This window comes from Schistocerca piceifrons, chromosome 2, assembly GCF_021461385.2.
Source record: "Schistocerca piceifrons isolate TAMUIC-IGC-003096 chromosome 2, iqSchPice1.1, whole genome shotgun sequence".
Classification (NCBI taxonomy): Eukaryota; Metazoa; Arthropoda; class Insecta; order Orthoptera; family Acrididae; genus Schistocerca; species Schistocerca piceifrons.
The window spans coordinates 902,470,117-902,495,434 of NC_060139.1; the positions used below are offsets into that span (position 1 = coordinate 902,470,117).

General features: G+C 43.7%; 1 protein-coding gene across 1 annotated transcript in view; it reads right to left on the reverse strand.

Moving 5' to 3' along the window:
* The window catches only part of LOC124775977 (high-affinity choline transporter 1-like), a 400,765-nt gene that overhangs the window by 249,181 nt on the left and 126,266 nt on the right, over nt 1-25,318 (reverse strand). The window contains exon 2 of the mRNA XM_047250817.1: nt 22,690-22,860. Coding sequence (XP_047106773.1) covers nt 22,690-22,852 — 163 coding nt within the window. The 5' untranslated portion in view covers nt 22,853-22,860. The remainder of the gene's footprint in view (nt 1-22,689; nt 22,861-25,318) is intronic.

Here is a 25,318-nt window from a genome sequence, read left to right on the forward strand (position 1 = left end):
ATTACAGCCACACAGGACCTCTGTGAGTAGCTGTACTTATTACCACCTGGTATCTCATTTCCTACTCTAATTCTCTCAGCAACAGCTGACTTCATATAACAAAACTCCAGTACCTCTATTTTACTTCTTTTGATGTAGTAACCTCTTTTCAGGACGCTATCCAATCTTCTGAACTGAACTTCCAGGTCTTTTCCTGTCTCGGACTGAATAAGAATGTCATCGCCAAGAAGCAAAGTTGTCATTTGTTCGCTCTTCGAATCCCTATCGATTGTTGTGCTTCTTGTTCACAGTACAATGTGAGTAACGGCCCTCACTCCCTTTCAACCACTGTCTCTCAACTCTTATAACCAAGGGCGTGCGTGCCAGTAATTGCTGTAATCGCCGGTTTCAGTTACAGGTAACACACATCTTTTATGTTTAAACATTCTTGGTATACATTTTTTCTACAATTTTTAATTCCGTGCATACTGCATACTTTTAAAACACACTGTTAACCCGGGAGTATTTAAGACGTTAATGGCTGTCAGTGTGTCAGCCGACAGTTTACAAGGCCACAGGGGCTGGTGAGCTACATGCTACACTCCTATAACTTCCCAGCGACAGCGATTAAAGGTGTGAGCGCATCCCATTGCAAGGTCCATCCCCCTCCCCACCTTCAGCTTTCGCGAGAGAAGGAGGAGGAGGGCTGTGCAGCTGTTTAAGGCAGCTGACAATCGTGTAGCGGCTATGATTCTCTAGCTCTTCTAAGGACACGTGTGTCATTCTCTCGCGTGCTACAGTGTTGAAAGTGTTCATATATGGATAAGGGTACATAATTTAAAGTTTCATAGTGTTTTAGTACCTATTATCATTTATTCTTTATAATTTTAGTGAACGAGTCTATTTTTTAATGATTTTAAATTAGTATCTGCGTTATGTGTTAAGTTCCACTATCCTTTGAAGAAAACCGACCAGTTTAAGACTTAGATACAGGAATTTCACGGTAAATTTAAAGAAGTGTGGTCTAAAACTTAACCAGGAGAAAGCATTACTGAGTCTCCAAGAAAGAATCAATAGGAACTCGTGACTTCAAAATGGTTCAAATGGCTCTAGGCACTATGGGACTTAACATCTGAGGTCATCAGTTCCCTAGACTTAGAACTACTTAAACCTAGCTAACGTAAGGACATCACACACATCCATGCCCGAGGCAGGATTCGAACCTGCGACCGTAGCAGCAGCGCGGTTCCGGACTGAAGCGCCTAGAACCGCTCGGCCACAGTGGCCGGCAAGCCGTGACTGACGAACAACGTACCGTGATTTGTTTTGCGAAATTGTTGATACTGTCTCGCGTAAGTTAACTGACAGATATGCTGACTTGGATAATTTATAGTTCCTTTTACTTATGAATTATGAAAAGTATAGCCAATATACAGATGACTTCCCTGAGGCTGCATTTAATTCCTTGAAGGTATCCTACGGTGTACATTTTGATATCCCTCGACTAATGAGGGATCTATCTATAATATTTCTTCATACGAATTCCAGAAGCAGCCAGTATTTAGACAGAGTCAATATCTCACCTTGTGCGGTCTCAGAGAAGCAGTACCCGAAGCATAAAAACTAATGAAATTAATTGTAACCATTCGAGCAACCAGTGCTTTGACAGAAAGATCATTTTCGACATTGAAGAGAGTCAAAACTTGACTTCGAAATACACAGTCGCAAACTAGACTTTCTCACCCTGTTTTGCTGTCCATTGAAAAATGACTCCTCAAGTCCATGAAACAATAAGTGTTATTCTACGCCTCCACACCGAAGGACAGCAGAATTTTCCTCATATATAAATAAAATTATGGGTACCAGAACTTTTAATATCATCCTTAGTCATGTAGGTACAAAACCATGTATTTTTGAGTATTCAGTATCTCTCAGTAGGTCTAATCTTTACGAGGTCGTACTTTGTGCTTTAATAGACGACATACGACATTGTTCATTGTAATAATAGGGCGTATGCGACACTATAACAGACAAGCGTAAACAATAACATTTTAATAATAATAATGACAATAATCATTACAAAAGCGACAGTGCTACTTTTGATATTTTTAAAAGCGATTACAGTTACGAATATCTCAAGCCTCGCCACTGCTTATAACTATAGTCTAGTTTCGGTACAAGTTGTAGACAACTTTTCACTGCCTGTAATATATTCCTACTGGCTCCAGAATTTCGAAGAACGTATTCCACTGAGCATCGCCTAAAGCGTTCCCTAAATCTAAAATGTTATGGCGTAGGTTTGTTTTTCTTCAGTCCATCTTCTAAGATATACTGGGTGATCAAAAAGTCAGTATAAATTTGAAAACTGAATAAATCAGGGAATAATGTAGATAGAGAGGTACAAATTGACGCAAAAAAATGGTTCAAATGGATCTGAGCACTATGGGACTCAACTGCTGAGGTCATAAGTCCCCTAGAACTTAGAACTACTTAAATCTAACTAACCTAAGGACAACACACACATCCATGCCCGAGGCAGGATTCGAACCTGCGACCGTGCGGTCGCGCGGTTCCAGACTGTAGCGCCTAGAAACGCTCGGCCACTAGCGGCCGGCATAATTGACACACATGCTTGGAATGACATGGGGTTTTATTAGAACCAGAAAAATACAAAAGTTCAAAAACGTCCAACAGACGGCGCTTCATCTGATCAGAATAGCAATAATTAGCATAAGAAAGTAAAACAAAGTAAAGATGATGTTCTTTAGAGAAAATGCTCAATATGTCCACCATCATTCCTGAACAATAGCTGTAGTCGAGGAATAATGTTGTGAACAGCCTCGAAAGCATGTCCGGAGTTATGGCGAGGCATTGGCGTCGGATGTTGTCTTTCAGCATCCCTAGTGATGTCGGTCGATCACTATACACTTGCGACTTCAGGTAACCCCAAAGCCAATAATTGCAAGGGCTGAGGTCTGGGGACCTGGGAGGCCAAGCATGACGAAAGTGGCGGCTGAGCACACGATCATCAGCAAACGGCGCGCGCAAGAGATTTTTCAAGCGTCTAGCAATAAGGGGTGTTTTTTTTTTGGTTCTAATAAAACCCCATGTCATTCCAAGCGTGTGTGTCAATTTTTACCTCTCTATCTACATTATTCCGTGGTTTATTAAGTTTCAAATTTATACTGGCTTTTTGATCACCCGGTATATTGTCTCGCATGTTGCTACATATCTCAGGAACCCAACAAATTTTCCATTCTTCTGTAAATAATTTTTGTCAGTATTTTGCAACCACGAGTTATTAAAGTGACTCAAACTAACTTTTCTAAAAGTTATCCGTAGACAAGGTTATTCTTAAGTACGTCCAAGATTTCAGAAAAGGACTTCACAAAAATACAAAACACATAGAAAAGCGACAGATATCAGTGCACAGAACATCTCCCCAAGTTTCGATTCATAATATGCAATGTGGTATAGTCGCAGAACACACCACCATTGAAATGAGCGTATGCCATTGTTGGCCTGGAGGCCCCATGCGGGCAAGTTCGGCCGCCGAGTGCAAGTCTTCTTATTCCAGCCGACGCCACATTGGGCGACTTGCGTGCCGGTGATGAGGATGAAATGATGATGAGGGCAACACAACACCGAGTCCACGAGCGGAGAAAATCTCCAACCAGGCCGGGAATCGAACCCGGGCCCGCTTGAATGGGAGGCAAGCACGTTACCACCCAGCTAAGCAGGCGGACACAACACCATGAGGTAGTCATGTCAAAACACTGCATATAACGGAGCAATGGGTGCGTCCTCGAAATTGCTAAATGTAAATTGTGTCATTTCAGCAACAATTTCGTACCAGATATCAGGCACAAGCTTCAAATGTTCATATGTGTGTGACTTCCTATGGGACCAAACTGTTGAGGTTATCGGTCCCTAGACTTACACACTGCTTAAACTAATTTACTCGAAGGACAACACACACACACACACACCCATGCCCGAGGGAGGACTCGAACCTCCGGCGGGAGTGGCCGAACAAGCTTCAACAGACAAAACAATTCATTGGCGGTACGACACATTCCGTAAGACCAGCTGCTTATGTGGTGCGAAGAGAACAGGGCGCCCATGACCATCAACAGAGAAGGTGAAACGGTACGAGAATCATTAGGCAGATGCCTGAAGAAATCGACCTCATGTGGTGGCAGAGAACCGCAGATGCCGCAGTCAACTGCATGGCGCAATCTCGCAAACATCTGAGTGTAAAACGATACCTCCTGCAGCTGTAACATACGCCGACTACTCGGGATAATGAGCTTCGTTCTCACGTTGCAATAACTTGCAGTGACTACTGGAAGAAGACCGTGTTTCATAAAAGTTGGTTTTCAGTGACGAAGCCCAGGTTTATGTGCATGGAATGGTAAATCTTTATGTTTATGTGTCTGGAGCAGAGAACGTCCACACGAGATTGTGGAAAATATTCGTGATTCACCAAAAGTTAACCTCTTTCGTGCAAAGTCCTCTGCAATAGTTTATAGGCCCTTCTTCTTTGTGGAGAAAATTGTGGCTGGTTCGTTGACCTCAACAACATGTAGCAACAGCTTATGCCATTACAGAAAACACTGGACGTACGGTATGAAAGCCGAAACGAACGCAGATAACGATGTTATCTCTAGGTCACTTCCGGTATCGTGTTACGTCTGAGGCAATTTGGCCTGTTATCTTCACGGCCATCCAGAAAACACCTGTCTTGCCCACGCACCAGAGGCAATTTTAGTAGGTTGGTGCACACGTTCGTAGCGTTTTTGCTTTGCGTGTTGGTATTCCGGTTGTTTTGTGCTTATTTATCGATTGTCATTTCTTATTTTTAGTTCACTGTTGGTGTCTGAGTTCATATCTTGTCATTTTGTTATCTGGAGATAGTGAGTGAAGCTGTGGGCGCTAGACAATGAAGTGGCAAGTAGATAAATTGGAACATTTACGCCACATTTTTTTCTGTTTGAGTTCAATAGAGGGGTGGCAGCAGCAGAGACAGCCAGAAACATTTGCGCCGTGTATAGTGATAATGCCACTGTTCAGAGCACTGCAAGAAAATGGTTTTCTCATTTTAAGGAGGACAGTTTTGACATTAGTGACTCTCCATGCTCAGGAAGACATTCGGGGTCTGATGAAGATCGTTTAGACTCATTAATCCACAATGATCCATGTCAGTGTACTTGACAACTGGCAAATGTGATAAACTGTGATCAGTCCTCCATCGTGCGACATTTACGTGCTGTGGGAAAGGTTCAAAAATCGGGTTTATGGGTACCCCATGCTCTAATCCAAAATCACAAAATCAACTGGTGACCACATATACCTGCTTACTGGTCATCAACTGGCTCATGAACAACACCGATCATTCATATTCGTATCGTTATCGGTAATAGGAAAAAATGTAAAAAATTGTTCAGTCCAACAAAAGCAACATTTCCCCGTACAGAGACCTGCACGAATTCACGAAAGATAATGTTGTCATCTGGTGGAACAGCAACGGTGTGGTGTATCACGAATTGCTTCTCCGTCATTTAACCATCACTGCCGAAGTTTATTTTCAACAACTTTGCAGACGCAGACCAAGGACAACGTCTAGAAAGACTGCGTGAAGTGATGCTACTCCACGATATAGGCCGCCCGCATTCCGCTAGACTAACAAGAAACACTATACAGGAGTTGGGATGGGAAGTCATTCCGCACCCATCTTATTTATATAATCATATGCCATCAGATTTTCACCTCTCCCGTGTTCTATGGAACAAACATTCAAGGATCCTCCTTTCTGGGTGAAAATGCTCAAAAGCAAGTACACTACTGACCATTAAAATTGCTACACCAAGAAGAAATGCAGATGATAAACGGGTACTCATTGGACAGATATACTACACTAAAACTGACATGTGATTACATTTTCACGCAATTTGGGTGGATATGGTTCAAATGGTTCAAATGGCTCTGAGCACTATGGACTTAACTGGTGAGGTCATCAGTCCCCTAGAAATTAGAACTACTTAAACCTAGCTAACCCAAGGACATCACACACATCCATGCCCAAGGCAGGATTCGAACCTGCGACCGTAGCTGTTGCCCGGTTCCAGACTGTAGCGCCTAGAAACGCTCGGCCACTTCGGCCGGCTTGGGAGGATAGATCCTGAGAAATCAGTACCCAGAACAACCACCTCTGGCCGTAATAACGGCCTTGATACGCCTGGGTATTGAGTCAAACAAAGCTTGGATGGCGTGTACAGGTACAGTTTCCCATGCAGCTTCAACACGATAACACAGTTCATCAAGAGTAGTGACTGGCGTATTGTGACGAGCCAGTTGCTCGGCCGCCATTGATCAGACGTTTTCAGTTGGTGAGAGATCTGGAGAATGTGCTGGCCAGGGCAGCAGTCGAACATTTTCTGTATCCAGAAAGGCCCGTACAGGACCTGCAACATGCGGCCGTGCATTACTCTGCTGAAATGTAGGGTTTCGCAGGGATCGAATGAAGGGTAGAGCCACGGGTCGTAACACATCTTACATGTAACGTCCACTGTTCAAAGTGCCGTCAATGCGAACAAGAGGTGACCGAGACGTGTAACCAATGGCACCCCATACCATCACGCCGGGTGATACGCCAGTATGACGAATACACGCTTCCAATGTGCGTTCATCGCGATGTCGCCAAACACGGATGCGACCATCATGATGCTGTAAACAGAACCTGGATTCATCCGAAAAAATTCGTGCACCCAGGTTCGTCGTTGAGTGCACCATCCCAGGCGCTCCTGTCTGTGATGCAGCGTCAAGGGTAACCGCAGCCATGGTCTCCGAGCTGATAGTCCAACTTGCTGCAAACGTCGTCGAACTGTTCGTGTAGATGGTTGTTGTCTTGCAAACGTCCCCATTGTTGACTCAGGTATCGAGACGTGGCTGCACGATTCGTTACAGCAGTGCGGGTAAGATGCCTTGTCATCTCGACTGCTGGTGATGCGTGGCTGTTGGGATCCAGCACGGCGTTCCGTATTACCCTCCAGAACCCACCGATTCAATATTCTGCTAACAGTCATTCGATCTCGACCAACGCGAGCAGCAATGTCGCGATACGATAAACCGCAATCACGATAGGCTACAAAGTCGGAAACGTGATGGTACGCATTTCTCCTCCTTACACAAGGCATCACAACAATGTTTCACCAGGCAACGCCGGTCAACTGCTGTTTGTGTATGAGAAATCGGTTGGAAACTTTCCTCATGTCAGCACGTTGTAGGTGTCACCTCCGGCGCCAACCTTGTGTGAATACTCTGAAAAGCTAATCATTTGCATATCACAGCATCTTCTTCATGTCGGTTAAATTTAGCGTCTGTAGCACCTCATCTTCGTAGTGTAGAAATTTTAATGGCCAGTAGTTTATTTCTACAGCCGTAGAATCGAAAAGTTACCCCAGATTTGGCAGACTGTTGTAAATAGTGAATTAAAATATATTACCGATGACTAAAATCTCTGTTATGTGTACCTGTTGTATTTACTAAACTTATGGAGAAACGCTACGTACTTACGCACCACCGCAATATGTCGTACACGATGTAACCTTTTACCCCGCCCATGCATCTTGGGCATTGCGTGACATGAAACTGTTGGGCAACCCTCTCTCTGTCCTCCCCTTTCCCATTGGCCAAAAAGAATCAAGCTCCCCCTCCTCCTTTTGTTACTGGAGTGACTGCACAGGCCTCGTCATTGAAGCTCAGTTCACCTTAGTGAAAGGATCATCAGCAGCAGAGTTATCCTGCTTAAGGAATTGCGGCACATATTACCATAATTAACGAAGGAAGACTCTTTGAGGTTTCAGTGTGTGGCTGAATTACTAAATTACCTTATATAATGGTTGCAAAATAGTGATTAATATTAACGTAATTTAAGAGGTAAGAGAGTTTAATATAACGGTGTGTGACTGAACTGCCACAGTTTAATTACATTATGGCATATTCTGCACAAATGGCGGAAAACATCAGTCCTCTAGGCGAACTGTGTGACAGGTTGTTATTCTGCTTAAAATCGTAAACAGTATTACAATAATTAATGGTCAAAAATGATTGCCTTCAAAGCCTCCTCGCGTTTGCTGTCTAACCCTGAAATCAAAGTGATTCAATATTTCGGCGATCCAGCTGTTCGCCTTCTTCAGGAGAACGCTGCTGGTACTGAGTCCTGCTGGAAATTGATAACAAGGCTGCAAGTCGTCGTCAGGTACAGATCTCCGTAGCGAACACGGAACATGCGCCGCCTATCACAGTTGCTGCTCTCCAAGAAGGGGCTGGTGGAGCCGTCCTTAGTAGGCTACCAGCGGAAACGATATATCGCACTCAAAGACTATTTTGAACCACTCGGGCTGGCCGCCGAAGAACACTGTTTTCATGCAGGATAGCACAGGGTTCCACGCCCTACTAAGAGGAAAAGCATTGTATCTGTTAACCAGATTGACTACCAAATTAATTTCAGTTACCTCTTCATAAACACTATTCCAAAAACCGAAAGTGTCGACAACTATCACAGTCTCGCCAAATTCTATTCCATGTCCCTCGTTTAAGAAATGTTCTGCTACCACCGATTTTTCCGCCTGGTGTAGCCTCGTATGACGGCGATGTTCTACTCACCTATTGTGAACTGTGCTAATCGAACAGCCGATGGTATGGTTTCCCACAATGAGACAGAATTTTATGTACACCAGGCTTCCTAAGCCCCATCATCCTTCACAGAGCCGAGTAGTGCCCTTATGTTGGAAAGTGGACGGAACACACCTTTAATGTGAAAATTCCTTAAAATCCTTCCAATCTTAAACGATATGCCCCAGCGTAAGAAATAAAGGCCACAGATCTATGCTCCTCTTGGATGGTTAAGTCCATAGCCCGACGAATCTGCTTCTCTGCGTATTCTTTTTTTCTCAAAAACAGCCATCAAATGTGCCAGTTCTCGGGTTAAACTGTCCGAGTCGGAATTGGCACACACTCGGCGTTCCATTGTCCTAAGGGCCCCCTCATTGACAGATGGCAACTCTTAGCTTGCAGATACTGATCGGTGTGTGTCGGCTTTTGGTGAAAACTATGTCCCAGAATACCATATTGTTTCTTGTAAACCACGACATCCAAAAATGGACGCCTCCCATTTTCAACCTCCACGGTAATGCTCAGATGAAGAGATTGAAGTGGTCCAAAAATCTGTTAAGAGCATCACTTCCATGAGGCCAGACGATGAAGGTAACATTCATTTCTCCACCAGGCTTAATAACTCATTTCCCCACAGGCATTGAATGGGAATGGATACATAAGCACTTTATTAAAAAGAGAACTAAAAATTGTGAAGTGAAGCCCAGCATGTAACTGCCCGCGTGCGACCTGCCTGGTGTATTGGATGACTGCGGTGACATTACCGCATTCTGGAATATTGCGCCATACCCCTTCTTCTCTTGAAAATCCCTGACAGATAACTCGCGTCTGTGCTGCTGCAACGTACAGAGCAGAGACCGATAGAGGAAGCTCGCCCTGTGACCGTTAAAACGATACGGTAGCCGGGTAGGGCCAAAACACCCACGTGCCGGCAGCAGCTGCGATTGCGTTCAGGCAATAACCGCCGGAGGCAGCGGCTCGATAATACAGGCAGGATGCACCAGTCAAATTACCAACCAGCAGCAGAGGAGAATACAGTCAGACTTAAAAATACGATATAAATACTTTCACTACGTATCTCTAATTACCGAAAATGCAAATAACGATGGAGAAACAATCTACACTCACGACATCCCTAAATTTACACAGTAAACATTTAACACAACTATAGGGTGGGATAGACGAGCACTTTGTTTAAAAACAAACGACAGATGTGTGGTCTAGGCCTTCACACAATCGTATCGACACTCTTTTCCTACTGTATTTGCTCGAAGGTTGGATTAAGAAAAGGGCTGTTCTTTTACATACGATCATGATAATATTGCATGAAAGTCAACAACCAAAATGAGAGAGGCGTTGTGCGCTATGGAGACGTATTTTTTTCGATAGATGGGTGTGGGGTACGTAACTATTATTCCACGGCTCATTTCGTTCGCACTTGAAGTGCACGGTCCGGTGTGACACTTTCCCGTTATCGACATTGCTCGGCTAGAATCTTGGTGGAATGCTGGATACACTTTGACGCCCATACACATTAATATCTTGATGTTTATTTCGTTACCCAGCTACCCTCTCCCCTCCTCCATCAAAAATACGAATACATATATCATCATGAACAGGGAAACTCTTAGGAATGGCATTCTAGAGAAAAAGAAAAATCAAATATTCTCATATAAAATCTCTATTAATTTCTGCATATACCTTTACACACAGAAAACAATTCATTCTTTACGGTTTCTTGGTGTAGTCTTAATAACATCAAGCTTAATTTCGTGCACCCTCTACGTCCCTCATGTCAGAAGCTTGATGTTACATTTGTGGAACGAAAAATACACTGCCCATAGCATTATCATTCCGATTTTTTCAATAGTATACCTCTCCATCATACACAACGCCTCTAATGCAGCAACTGCCGCCAAAGGAGGAAATTTAGTGATGTATAATGTCTTAAAGTGTCGCTTGTATCGTAGCTGGATGAGTATATATACTGTATCCTTGTGCAGTAGAGCGATAGATATTGCAAAAACTTGAATCTATCTGCAACTTCTTTTTCGACGATTGTGACACCCCCCCTCACAGGAGTTGTTGACAAACTGGGGAACTGTTCCGATGGCAGCCAAATAATCCAAACTTAGCAAAAAAGCAGTTTTTGCTAGTTCAGCATTAATTCATACACCTTTCCATGCTAGAAATACATATAGCATAACAATATGAGCAGAATGCCTACCACTATCCAGTGTTTTTTGTTGATGACGATTGTCCATAGCAGCAGCGAGAACCTCTGAAACGGTGGAGCTGTTGCCAACTGTAGTTGCTAGTCCACAACTGTAAATAAAAATGTTTCCCAGTTTCATCATTTTACCCAGTCTTGGTTCAATTGCCTTGCTGTTGTTGTTGTTGTTGTCTTCAGTCCTGAGACTGGTTTGATGTAGCTCTCCATGCTACTTTAACCTGTGCAAGCTTCTTCATCTCCCAGTACTTATTGCAACCTACATCCTTCTGAATCTGCTTAGTCTATTCATCTCTTGGTCTCCCTCTACAATTTTTACCTTCCACGCTGCCCTCCAATGCTAAATATGTGATCCCTTGATGCCTCAGAACATGTCCTACCAACCGGTCCCTTCTTCTTGTCAAGTTGTGCCACAAACTCCTCTTCTCCCCAATTCTATTCAATACCTCCTCATTAGTTATGTGATCTACCCATCTAATCTTCAGCATTCTTCTGTGAAGAACTTCTTTCGATAGTTTCTATTCTCTTCTTGTCCAAACTCTTTACCGTCCATGTTTCACTTCCATACAGGGCTACACCCCATACAAATACTTCCAGAAACGACTTCCTGACATGTAAATCTATACTCGATGTTAACAAATTTCTCTTCTTCAGAAACGCTTTCCTTGCCATTGCCAGTCTACATTTTATATCCTCTCTACTTCGACCATCATCAGTTACTTTGCTGCCCAAATAGCAAAACTCCTTTACTACTTTAAGTGTCTCATTTCCTAATCTAATTGACGCAGGATCACCCGACTTAATTCGACTACATTCCATTATCCTCGTTTTGCTTTTGTTGAAGTTCATCTTATATCCTCCTTTCAAGACACTGTCCGTTTCGTTCAACTGCTCTTCCAAGTCCTTTGCTCACTCTGACAGAATTACAATGTCATCGGCGAACCTCAACGTTTTTATTTCTTCTCCATGGACTTTAATACTTACTCCAAATTTTTCTTTTGTTTCCATTACTGCTTGCTCAATATACAGATTGAATAACATCGGGGACAGGCTACAACCCTGTCTCACTCCCTTCCCAACCACTGCTTCCCTTTCATGCCCCTCGACTCTTATAACTGCCATCTGGTTTCTGTATAAATTGTAAATAGCCTTTCGCTCCCTGTATTTTACCCCTGCCACCTTTAGAGTTTAAAAGAGAGTACTACAGTCAACATTGTCAAAAGCTTTCTCTAAGTCTACAAATGCTAGAAATGTAGGTTTGCTTTTCCTTAATCTATTTTCAAAGATAAGTCGTAAGGTCAGTATTGCCTCACGTGTTCCAGCATTTGTGCGGAATCCCAACTGATCTTCGCCGAGGTCGGCTTCTACCAGTTTTTCCATTCGTCTGTATAGAATTCGCGTTAGTGTTTTACAGCTGTGACTTATTAAACTGATAGTTCGGTAATTTTCACATCTGTCAACACCTGCTTTATTTGGGATTGGAATTATTATATTCTTCTTGAAGCCTGAGGATATTTCGCCTGTCTCATACATCTTGCTTACCAGATGGTAGAGTTTTGTCAGGACTGGCTCTCCCAAGGGCGTCAGTAGTTCCAATGGAATGTTGCCTACCTAGCAAGAAACCGATCACAAGAAATCTGTATTGGAGTCTATGTTAACAAAGGCAGTCTACAATATATTTGTCAGTCTGCTGGTTCAAATGGCTCTGAGCCCTATGGGACCTAACTTCAGAGGTCATCAGTCCCCTAGAACTTAGAACTACTTAAACTTAACTAACCTAAGGACATCACACACATCCATGCCCGAGGCAGGATTCGAACCTGCGACCGTAGCGGTCGCGCGGTTCCAGACTGTAGCGCCTAGAACCGCCCGGCCACTCCGGCCGAAAAAAAAAAACCACCTCGTCTCGGTTTATAAAGTGCAGCCTGCTTACAACGGTTGGTCAGTACTCTGTCATATCAATGTAATCGGATGCATAACATAGACTTCAAAGTAGTTTCAATATGAAATGTTTTTCTAGCTTTAATACCTTATATCTATGTCGTCGGAGGCTATCTTAAAAAAATTATATACAACACATCAGTCAGCCTCCCCCCTTTTTTAAGTAGAGTGCTGCTGTGTGTGGTACTGTCCCTCACCATTACCAAATGTTTCATCAAAAAACTACAATTTTCTATGCGACATATGTAACTGACACTCAAATGACAACGAAACAAATGGAAAAAAAGGAAACGAACTCTTTGTTATTTCAAAATTAATGTTCGTAAATTTTAATACATTTATCCCACTGTGAGACAAGACAGTCAATGCCTTTATAGAAAAATGTTTGGGGTTGCTTACGGGATCATGATCGGACCCAACCGCACAGTCCTTCTAATGAAGCAAATTAATGGCCACGAATATTTTTCCTCAGTGCTCCAAAAATATGGAAATAATGTGGGGAGAGATTGGAACTGTATGGAGGACCTGTAAGGGCTTCCCAGAGAAACTTCTTCAGCATAGTCGAAATAGCCTTGGCTAGCTGTGGGTGAGCCCAGAGGTAAAATTAAAATTTCAGAATTCAGGGAGGACAGGAGCTAATTGCTGAAGACATAAAACAGGTATTTTACAGGAAAAAATATAAGATACATATTGGAATTGGTGAACCTAAGTTCTTTTTTCTTGTCAGATAACTGACTGGAGCAAGAGTCCGATGGCTCTTACGTACATTTAAATTATAAGTTAAGTATTAAGCTTGATATGATTAAGACTAAACCAAGCAATCATAAAGAATGAATTTTTCCTGGGTGTAGACGTATAAGCAGAAATTAATAGAGTTTGTATGAGAATATTTGTTTTTTATTTTTCGCTATAATGCCAAAAATCCTAAGAATTTTCATGTTTTCGATGGTCTGTGTATATGTCTTTATGATGGAGAAGGGGGAGAGGGTAGTTAGGTAACGAAATAAATATCAAGATGTTAATGTTTATGAACGTCAGAGCTTATCCAGCTCTCCACTTCGACAACGGACCCTCCATTCCACGTGCGTGGTAAATGAGAGACAGAAAAACAGTGACACACCCATATATCGAAAATATCTCTGCATGGCGCACAACGCCTCTCTCATTGTTATTATTGACTCTCGTGTAACGTCCTCATGTTTTTTTTTTTTTTTTTTACTATCGAGTTGAGCCTCTGCGGACGGCGTGGTAACAACCAAATTCATTTTAGTGTCTAGGTCTTGTTCTTGTACCAACTTTGGCTTCCTGCTAGTATCTTCTGAGCCCACCAAGAAGTGCCTGTTCATGCTCTTCGGATAATGGTCCTCTCCGTCTTTTGGACGTTGATGCCATTTTAAAACCTTGGTAGTTGTTCACCAATCTTGTTCCTATCAGGAATTTCTCTTTCTGAGATACCAATCTGCCTAAGATCTTTTCCACATTCTTCGAACCATCTTGACCTTGTTTTCTTAGATTGGGTGGAGGTGGTGGTGGTTAGTGTTTAACGTCCCGTCGACATCGAGGTCATTAGAGACGGAGCGTAAGCTCGGGTTAGGGAAGGATTGGGAAGGAAATCGGCCGTGCCCTTTCAAAGGAACCATCCCGGCATTTGCCTGAAACGATTTAGGGAAATCACGGAAAACCTAAATCAGGATGGCCGGAGACGGGATTGAACCGTCGTCCTCCCGAATGCGAGTCCAGTGTGCTAACCTCTGCGCCACCTCGCTCGGTAGATTGGGTGGAACTCCATATTCTTATAGGTAGTCGGTCACCGTCCATCCCCACGAGATGACCGTAAAATAACAATCGCCTCTTCTTAATGGATGCTGTGATAGGTTCTGTCGTGCTGTACACGTCCTCATTTGTTCTCATTTGCCATTGTCCATCAACCCATCTATTACCTAGGATTTTCCTTAATATCCTACGCTCTCACTTTTCCAGCCGCTCAGCTTGACCTTGTCTATTCATGGTGAAAGTTTCGGACGCATATAAGCCCTCAGGTTTTACAACCGTATTTATAATGTCGGAACTTGGCTCCTTTACTCATAGACTTTTTGCTATAGGCATTCTTTGTCAGATGGTATGCTTGGTCTAACTTCCTCATCCTGGCATTAATTGCTTCTTCTTCTAATCCATTCTCCTGGATGACTTCACCGAGATACCTGAAATTCTGAACTCGTCCGATTTTTCCCAGATTGGTGATCATCCACTCAGGTCCATCACAGATGTTCGTCATATATTTTGTCTTTTGAAGAGATCTGGACTCCAATTTTTTCAGCAATTTCTGACAGATAGTTGATCTTGTTGACTGCTGACTGTATGTTGTTAGCAAAAATGGCCAGGTCATCCGCAAAGGCCAAGCAGTCAATGTACATCTCTTTGTTATTAGGACCAAGTTCTCATGATATTACGAAAACCACAGAACTTTTTTAATCCAACCTGGCAAGAGTGTCAGACTGACGAGCAAAAAGTGCCGAAGCGATTGTGTGGTGGGACTGCATTCCTCATTTGTTTTTAACTAAAGTCCTTGTCTATTCCATCCGACTGTTGTGGTAAATGTTTACTGTGTAAATTTAGCGATGTCATGTACGTCGATTTTTCTCCGCTGATATTTACATTCTTGGTAATTAAAGACACGAAGTAAAAGTACCTAGTCTGCCAGTGTTCTCCTCTGCTACTGGTTGCTATTTTGACTGGTGCATCCTGCCTGTCTTACTGAGCCTCTGCTTCCGGCGGTTAGTGTCTCACACGCGATCACAGCTGCTGTCGGCACGTGAATGTTCTTGGCCTTGACCGGCTACGATATCACAGGAGGAACTTTCTCTACCTCTCTCTGCTCTGGATGTTGCAGCAGCGCAGATGCGAGTCATCTGCCTGGGATTGTCATGAGCAGAAAGGATATGGCTCCACGTTCCAGAATGCGGCAGTGTTTCCTCAGTCATCCACGACACCAGATAGCCGTGCGGTCTGAGGCACATGCCGCGGCTCTCACCATCGGAGGTTCGACTCCTCCCTCGGGCATGGGTGTTTGTGTTGTCCGTAGTGTAAGTTAGTTTAAGTTAGAATAAGTAGTGTGTAAGCCTAGGGACCGATGACCTCAGCAGTTTGGTCCCACAGGAACGCACCACAAACCACCACCACATCAGGTAGGTCGGGCGTGAACGGCCACGTGCGGGGTTCCACCTCTCAATTTTTAGCTAATTTTATTAGTAAAGTGCTTATGTATACTATTCTCATCCTACGCCTAAGGAGAAACTGATTACAGTGCGAATTTAGCAAAGTGTAAAGGGAGTAAATACTTGGATTTTTTCCATCATAATTATTTACAAGTATACTGTTGACCCATAGTGCAAGACGTCTCTGAGGCAACCCTAACGTGACGTCAGACACTGAGAATGCAGGAATATGTAGGCTTGGAAAGTATTTGTTGCAGTGTATTTGTTTAACGCGGAAAATGGGCCTATTTCATAAAAAAATGCACTATCTAGTTGTTTTACGCCTATCGACGTAATTTGTTTAAATATTGCGCTGTGATAATTCTCCAGTCTCGTATTTGTATGTGTGTCTTTGGAATTGGATCGACAACACTGTAAATACCTATAACAGGATTTGGTCTTACGTCAGTGTGCTTGCAGAAGGTAGAACTAGGAGTTTTGTTGTTGTTAAATACTGCATTGTTGAAATTTTTTAACGCTGAATATCGATGTATTTGCTAAAATAATACAAAATGGTAATTATTAAACATTATAAATTGCGTATTTACATATGTCTTAGACTGGAAATGTTGGTATTTGGGGGGAAAATAGATGAAATAAATGTAAATCTCAGTGAGAGGTGGACTCCTTATACCATTATTTTTAACACATTATGATATCACACATTACTAATGAAAGGACGTGTTCCTTGTAGCAATAGTTTATTTGTTGACCTGTCTCGTACTAAGACTGGCTATTTCTGGAAAAAATACACTAAAATTGTAAATAGCAACGGTAGTTTGAATGCTTACAGGAAATGCCAAGTACTTTGCTAGAAGGGACATATATAGGATCATTAATTACTGTAATTTTAGCTACCCGTGATCTAGGGGTAGCGTCTTTGATTAGTTATAAAAACGTCTTCGATCCCGGGTTCGAAAGCCGCCACTGCTTAAATTTCGATTAACATTCAGCATTGGCAGCCTAAGACTTCCGGCATAAGAAGTCACCCTCATTCCGCCAACAGCCTTGTCAAAGAAGGCGGAAGAGCAGACAGAGGTTAAGGACAGTCTCTTTTTCTTGGGGTGGGAAACTGACTCTAAAGGAGGAAGAATCAGCAATGATCAACGGCATGAGGATGTAGAAGGCAAGGGAAACGCGCGCATTAAAGACACATAACGTGTATCCACATGACATGTGACCTGTAAATGAAAAAGCGTCATTATCATCTCTCCATTGGCAAAAGATTCCGGAATAGTTCCCCATTCGAATCTCCGGGAGGGGACTGTCAAAGGGGAGGTGGCCGTGAGAAAAAGATTGAATAATCAACGAGAGGATGTTCTACGACTCGGGGGGTGGAACGTCAGAAGCTTGAACGTGGTAGGGAAGCTAGAAAATCTGAAAAGGAAAATGCAAAAGTTCAACCCAGACACAGTAAGGGTCAGTGAAATGAAATGGAAAGAAGACAACGATTTCTGGTCGGAAGAGTACAGAATAATATCAAAAGCAGCAGAAAATGATATAACGGGAGTAGGATTCGTTACGAATAGGAAGATAGGGCAGAGAGTGTGTTGTTGTGAACAGTTCGGTGATAGTGCTGTTCTCATCAGAATCGACAGCGAACCAGCGCCGACTAAGATAGTTCAGATATGCATGCCGACGTCGCGAGCTGAAGACGAAGAGACAGCATATTGGAAGATTAGTAAAGGGGGATGAAATTGAAATAGTCGTGGGGGCTGGAATGCAGTTGTATGGGAAGCAGCAAAAGAAAAGGTTACAAGAGAAAATGGGCTTGGGACAAGGAATGAGAGAGGAGAAAGACTAACTGAGCTCTGCAATAGATTCCAGCAAGTAATAGCGAATACTCTTTCAAGAACCACAAGAGGAGGAGGTACACTCGGAAAACGCCGGGAAATCCGGGAAGATTTCAGTTAGATTACATCATGGTCAGACAGAGATTCCGAAATCAGATACTAGATTGTAAGGCGCACCCAGGAGCAGATACAGACTTAGATCACAATGTAGTAGTGATGGAGAGTAGGCTCAACTTTAAGACATTGGTCAGTAAGAATCAATACGCAACGAACTGGGATACGGAAATACTACGGAATGTCTCAAATGGCTCTGAGCACTATGGGACTTAACATCTGTGGTCATCGGTCCCCTAGAATTTAGAACTACTTAAACCTAACTAACCTAAGGACAACACACACATCCATGCCCAAGGCAGGATTCGAACCTGCGACCGTAGCGGTCACGCGGATCCAGACTGTAGCGCCTACAACCGCACGGCCACACCGGCCGGCTACTACGGAATGACGAGATACGGCTGAAATTCTTTAAGGCTATAGATACAGCAGTAAGGAATAGCTCAGTAGGCAGAACGGTTGAAAAGGAATGGACATCTCTGAAAAGGGTAATCACGGAACTTGGAAAGAAAAACATAGGTACAAAGAAGACAACTGCAAGGAAACCTCGGGTAACAGAAGAAATACTTTAGTTGATCGAGAAAAAAAGGAACTACAAAAATGTTCAAGGAAATTCAGCAACACAGAAATACACGTCGCTGAGGAATGAAATAAACAGGAAGTGCAGGGAAGCTAAGACGAAATGTCTGCATGAAACACCTGAAGAAATCGAAAAAGAAATGACTGTTGGAAGGAAGGACTGAGTCGGCGTATAGGCAAGCGGCCTCAATGAGAGGGAAGGTTTGTCTCATGTGATACAAGAATAAACAGGAGTCGATTTAGAAGAGATGGAGGATCCAGTAGTAAAATCAGAATTTTAGGGAGCTTTGGAGTACTTAAGATCAAATAAGGCAGAAGGGGTAGGTAACATTCCATCAGAATTTCTGAAATAAATGGGAGAAGTGACAATACAACGGCAATTCACGTTGGTGTGTAGAATGTGTTATTCTGCCGATATACGTCTGACTTTCAGAGAAATATTATCCACACAATTCCGAAGACACCAAGAGCTGACAAGTGCGAGAATTACCGCACAATCAGCTTAACAGACCATGCATCAAATATGCTGACAAGTATAACATACATCAGAATGGAAAAGAAAATTTGGATGTGTTAGATGACGATCATTTTGAGTTTAGGAAAGGTAAAGGAACCAGAGAGGCAATTCTGACCTTGCAGCTGATGATAGAAGCAAGACTAAAGAAAAATCAAGACACATTCATGGGAATTGTCGACCTGGAAAAAGCGTTCGAAAATGTAAAATGGTGCAAGATATTCGAAATTCTCAGAAAAATAGGGGTAAGCTATAGGCAAAGACGTGTAATATACAATATGTACAAGAGCCGAAAGGGAATAATAAGAGTGGATGACCAAGAGCGAAGTGCTCGGATTAAATAGGCGGTAAGACAAGGATGTAGACTTTCGCCCATACTATTCGGATTAAAAAAAAGGTTCAGGAACGGGATTAAAATTCAAGGTGAAAGGATATCAATGATACGATTCACTGATGACATTGATGTCCTGAGTGACAGTGAAGATGGGAAACCCGGAACAGAAGAGAATCGAAGTATTTGAGATGTGGTGCTACATATGGATGTTGAAAATTAGGTGGCATGATGAGGTAAGGAATGGGGAAGTGCAGAATCAGAGAGGAAAGGAACATAAGGAAAACACTGATAAGGAGAAGGGACAGGAGGATAGAACATCTGTTTGGACATCAGGGAATGACTTCCATGGAACTAAAGAGAGCTGTAGGGGGCAAAAACTGTAGAGGGAGACAGAGATTGGAATACATCCAGCAAATAATTGAGGATGTACATTGCAATTGCTACTCTGAGATGAAGAGTTTGGCACAGGAGAGAGATTCGTGGCGGGCCACATCAAACCAGTCAGAAGACTCAAAAAATATTGGCTACCATTTTTAAGTAACACACTTCGCCAAGGGGGCTAATATTTTCCGCTACTTTTATAGAATATGCCATGACGTCACTAAATTATAGAAAAACAGCCACAAATTGTAATGGCAAAGTCTCTTACCTCTTAAATTACGTTAATACTAACCAAAATTTTTGCAGAATTTGCCACGAGGCCATTAATTTACTGTAATATCGGCACACACTGTAATGTTAAAGTCTCTTACTTCGAAAATTATGGTAATATTTGCCACAATTTTTAAATACTATAACTTTGCTACTGATGGTACTTTCACTACAACCTACTGAGATCCAGTGACGATGGTCACGCAATTGCTCTACAAATAAATGGGGGAGAAGAAGTGGCCCAAAGAGGCCGGAAGAGTGGGAAGGTTTCCGGCCAATTTTATGTCACACAATTGTCCAGGATGCATGGGTGGGTTATCATGATGATGTAAAAATGTACCACATACATTTGCCTCAAGTGCATGGGACGGGCGGAGGCCCCCAAATTACCTTGAAGATAACAGGCCCAATTGCCTCGGGTGTAACATGACGCCAGAAGTGAACCTGGGTCGTTATCAGGGCTCGTTCCGGCACAGATACCCTGCTATGGAACGCTTAATTTTGCTGCAAGACGGTGTTTTACCACACTCTTTCAGACGGTCGTTGTTATGTCAGTGCGAAAGTGTCTCAGCCTTGAATTGGACTAGCTTCCCTTCATGACTCTTTTGAGTGACCCCCGTACGTCATTTGATTAACTTCATGTAACTTTTTCATATGGGATCATGTCAAATATAGTGTGTTTCTACCTCCACTGCCACCTAATTGGGAAAAGTTGCATGGAAGGATAATGTATGCAGTGGATGATATCGATCTTAACGTGTATAACACGTGTACGGAAAGAGCCTGGCTATGGTATTGGTGTTTGCCGTTTCACAAAAGGCGGCCTTGTTTGCCACCTGTGATGTCAGTTAATAACTTGAAGAGGTTCTCTGTACATTTACTTGTGTCTATTTCCTGCATTTCACTTTTCATGCAGTCGTCTTCTGCAAGCTGGAGGTACTTATGAATATCCAATGAAGGCATTCGTGATCGAATGCCATAGCTGTTTCTGAATGTTCCGGGCTGTACGGTTGTGGTCGAAGAATCTTTTCGGTTCCTGACGATTCGTCCAGAGTTTCGCCGGATATCTTCGGAAAGGCTCCTGGTGACGCTGAATCTTGCCAAATGACAATTCGGACGTCAAAGAGCGATATAATTACTGTGAAAGTTTACATGTGATCAGTAGAGATAGTCTTTGTCATAGATGAAATGACTATCTATTGTTGCCAATTAAGGATAGAAACTTATCTACCGATTCTGCAGAGGCTCTGTCCATGTATGATTGAGTTTCATGGCGTCTTTTCTTCTGTTTAAATAAACACTAGGGTTGTACATTTCGATGGCTGCTCTACATAGTCGTGGACAATCGTTTGTCATAGTAGATAAAGCTTCGGTTTCGCAAAAGTGCACATCATTATTTCCTAGCTGAAGAGCATGTTTTTCTACAGCTGATTTTTCTGTTTTCTCTAATCGGCGAAGACCTTTATGTTATTTTAGTCTTGTATTAATGCTTCTCTTAGGAGTTAAAACGTAGACCTTTCCAACGTATATGGAGTTTTACAGAGGAGGGCGTTTGTCCTCTACAGATCGGAGTGCATGGTAACTTTTCTTAGGTGGTCTAAAACCCCCGATCAGATGTCATGTTTCTGAAAAAATTTTGGCGACCTGATCAGCTACTTTTTTGATAAAAGAGAACTCGTGTTCTTCCATCGCTGTGTGGACGGTGACTCTGCGGAATCGATAGGTATGCTTTTATCCTTGACAGGCGACAATCGATAGTGAAGTTTTATCTCTGACACAGGTTATCTACGATGATCACGTGTAATCTGGTCCACGCCCTCTTTACACAGTATTTACGTCGCTCACTGACGTCCGACTCGTCAGTCGCCAAGATTCAGCGTCGCCAGGAGCACCACCGATGATGTCCGGCACAGCTCTGATCGAAACGTCAGGAATCAAAAAGTTTTTTCGACGAGGGGCGTACAGCCCCGAAGACTCATCAGCAACTACATGTTGGCTAACCCTGTAATTTCATCAGAACTGTAGAGATGACTTATTGTGCCTAAATTGTGGGCTGAGACATAACAAACATAGCATGTCAAATGGTGGACTGTGATAAGGATGGCGGCAGTGAAGATGACTATGATGATGATGAAGACGATGATGATAATAACGATGATGGCGACAACAACGACAGTGACATTTTCGCTCTGCAGCGGAGTGTGCGCTGATATGAAACTTCCTGGCAGATTAAAACTGTGTGCCGGACCGAGACTCGAACTCGGGACCTTTGCCTTTCGCGGGCAAGTGCTCTAACCAACTGAGCTACCCAAGCATGACTCACGCCCCGTCCTCACAGCTTTACTTCCGCCAGTACCTCGTCTCCTACCTTCCAAACTTTACAGAAGCTCTCCTGCGAATTTTGCAGGACAAGCACTCCTGGTTAGAGCACTTGCCCGCGAAAGGCAAAGGTCCCGAGTTCGAGTCTCGGTCCGGCACACAGTTTTAATCTGCCAGGAAGTTTAACAACGACAATGACGATAATAGCGAATTTCTAGCTGAGGTTAGAAGTAATAGCAGACAGGATATCTTAAAACCTTTCTACCATCAAATCTGCGGTCAAAGAGTGGTAGTGCCATACGTACCGATGAAGGTGATAAGCCCAATGTAGAGGCCGATGCTGCGGCCCGCCAGGATGAAGTCGTCGTCGCCGTCACCTTTCCGCCGGCTGCCCGCCCAGATTCCGACCGCCAGCACCAGCAGATAGAATACCAGTATGCCCGCGATGCCCGCCACGAACACCGCCATCTTGCCGCCTGTGAGAACCCATGAGAAGCACAGATGAGTTAAGTTCTTTGCTTACCTTTAAGAGGACACACAGAAATCTTGAAGTAAAACCAGTATCATCCGTAACTGCCACAAAAAGAAAACACAGCAAATTTTGTAAAGAGACGTCGCATCAGACTGAAAGAAGTCACAGTGTAATGTGCCTCATCTATGACTGCTGGTCCTTGGTAGCGACTATTATTGTGTCTTAGCATGTTGTTGTAACTTTGGGTTAATGACGTCTGAAATGATATACATATACTGTTTTTATTAACACACCTATTATGACGAGGATTAGCTTATCTAGGGTAACTCACACAGTACTTTTGCGCCGCAGATGGTTTACTTGGTGCGGCTGGGTACAATTAAGACACCTACCTCTGTTAGCAAGTAGTGCAGGAAGCATATCAAGTCAAATGGCTGAGTGGAGTTACGTTAGGGGCTGCCTGCTGATGCATCGAGTACTGCTGCCGATGCGCCGAAATAGTTACCTCATACTGTCGTCAGGCAGAGGGCCCAGGAGCGTCAATCTGAAATGATCGTATGGCATTGACGGCCTGGAGTCCCCACCTGGGAGAATGAGGCCGCCGAACTACAAGTCTTTTCAGCTGACGCCACACTGGGCGACTTGCCCTTTCGATGATGATGAAATGCTGGTAACACAACACTCAGTCCCCGAGCGGGAATCGAACATGGGCTCGCTGCGTGGAAGTCAGACGCGCTGGCCAAGCAGGTAAGGGAACGGACACCAAAAGTGTAGGAACGTCGGCGTAGCAGAAAAGCAAAAAAACCACTGTCTGGATGACCTGATTACTTCACTTCTAAGCCACGGACTTATTATGACTAATGTGGTGGAAACTGGTGCTTTAGTAAAACAAGGACGAGCCAGTGCCATATAAATATTCCTCATATCCAAACAGAGGTATTGCAGTCATCTGGCGACCAGCTCCAGAGGGGACTTATGACAGATCTCAGTCTACAGTCTACAGGTTTAAGTCTGCAAGCCTCCTCCTCCAGACTTAGCCACTCCTAACTGCACCCTAGTCCGACACCTTGGACTCAGCACTCTTCAACTGGTGGGCACGTGGAGTGCCTACACACGCTCTCAACGTGAATCACATCTGCTAGGGGCAGTTCGTACGGCCCTTTAATTAGAGGAGAAGCATTTCTGTGGACACAGCAGTAGCTTAGTGTAGCCCGAGTATGGAGTAACCTTGCATGGTAAAGCATTCCCCAGCGACGCTGTGTCAGATGCTGATGTGGGCCATTGGAGTTGTTACACCGCTAGCAAGGCGGCCCATCAGTGGCTCGGAGACCAGGCTCAGACACAGGTGACGCTTACTGGCAGCCATCCATTGTGAGGCGACGGAGGCACTCAGGTACGAACCCGAGACATGTGTTTGGATGACAGCGGCTTGGCGTATGGCCTGGAGCGGCATCACAGCGGAAGCCAAGAAGATAACTGTTCACTACGCGATGTCTCGCCGATTCGAGCGACTTTCCTATGAACCACCACTACATACACTACTGGCCATTAAAATTGCTACACCACGAAGATGTCGTGCTACAGACGCGAAATTTAACCGTCAGGAAGAAGATGCTGTGATATGCAAATGATTGGTTTTCAGAGCATTCACACAAGGTTGATGCCGCTGGCGACACCTACAACGTGCTGACATTACGAAAGTTTCCAACCGATTTCTCATACACAAACAGCAGTTGACCGGCGTTTCCTGGTGAAACGTTGTTGTGATGCCTCGTGTAAGGAGGACAAATGCGTACCATCACGATTCCGACTTTGATACAGGTCGGATTGTAGCCTATCGCGATTGCCGTTTATCGTATCGCGACATTGCTGCTCGCGTTGGTCGAGATCCAATGACTGTTAGCAGAATATGGAATCGGTGGGTTCAGGAGGGTAATACGGAACGCCGTGCTGGATCCCAACGGTCTCGTATCACTAGCAGTCGAGAGGACAGGCATCTTATCCGCATGGCTGTAACGGATCGTGCAGCCACGTCTCGATCCCTGAGTCAACAGATGGGGACGTTTGCAAGACAACAATCATCTGCACGAACAATTCGACGACGTTTGCAACAGCGTGGACTATCAGCTAGGAGACCATGGCTGTGGTTACCCTTGGCGCTGCATCACAGACAGGAGGGCCTGCGATGGTGTACTCAACGACGAACCTGGATGCACGAATGGCAAAACGTCATTTTTTCGTTGAATCCAGGTTGTGTTTACAGCATCATGATGGTCACATCCGTGTTTGGCGACATCGCGATGAATGCACATTGGAAGCGTGTAGTCGTCATCCCCATACTGGCGTATCACCCGGCGTGATGGTATGGTGTGCCATTGGTTACACGTGTCGGTCACCTCTTGTTCGCATTGATGGCACTTTGAACAGTGGACGTTACAATTCAGATGTGTTACGACCCGTGG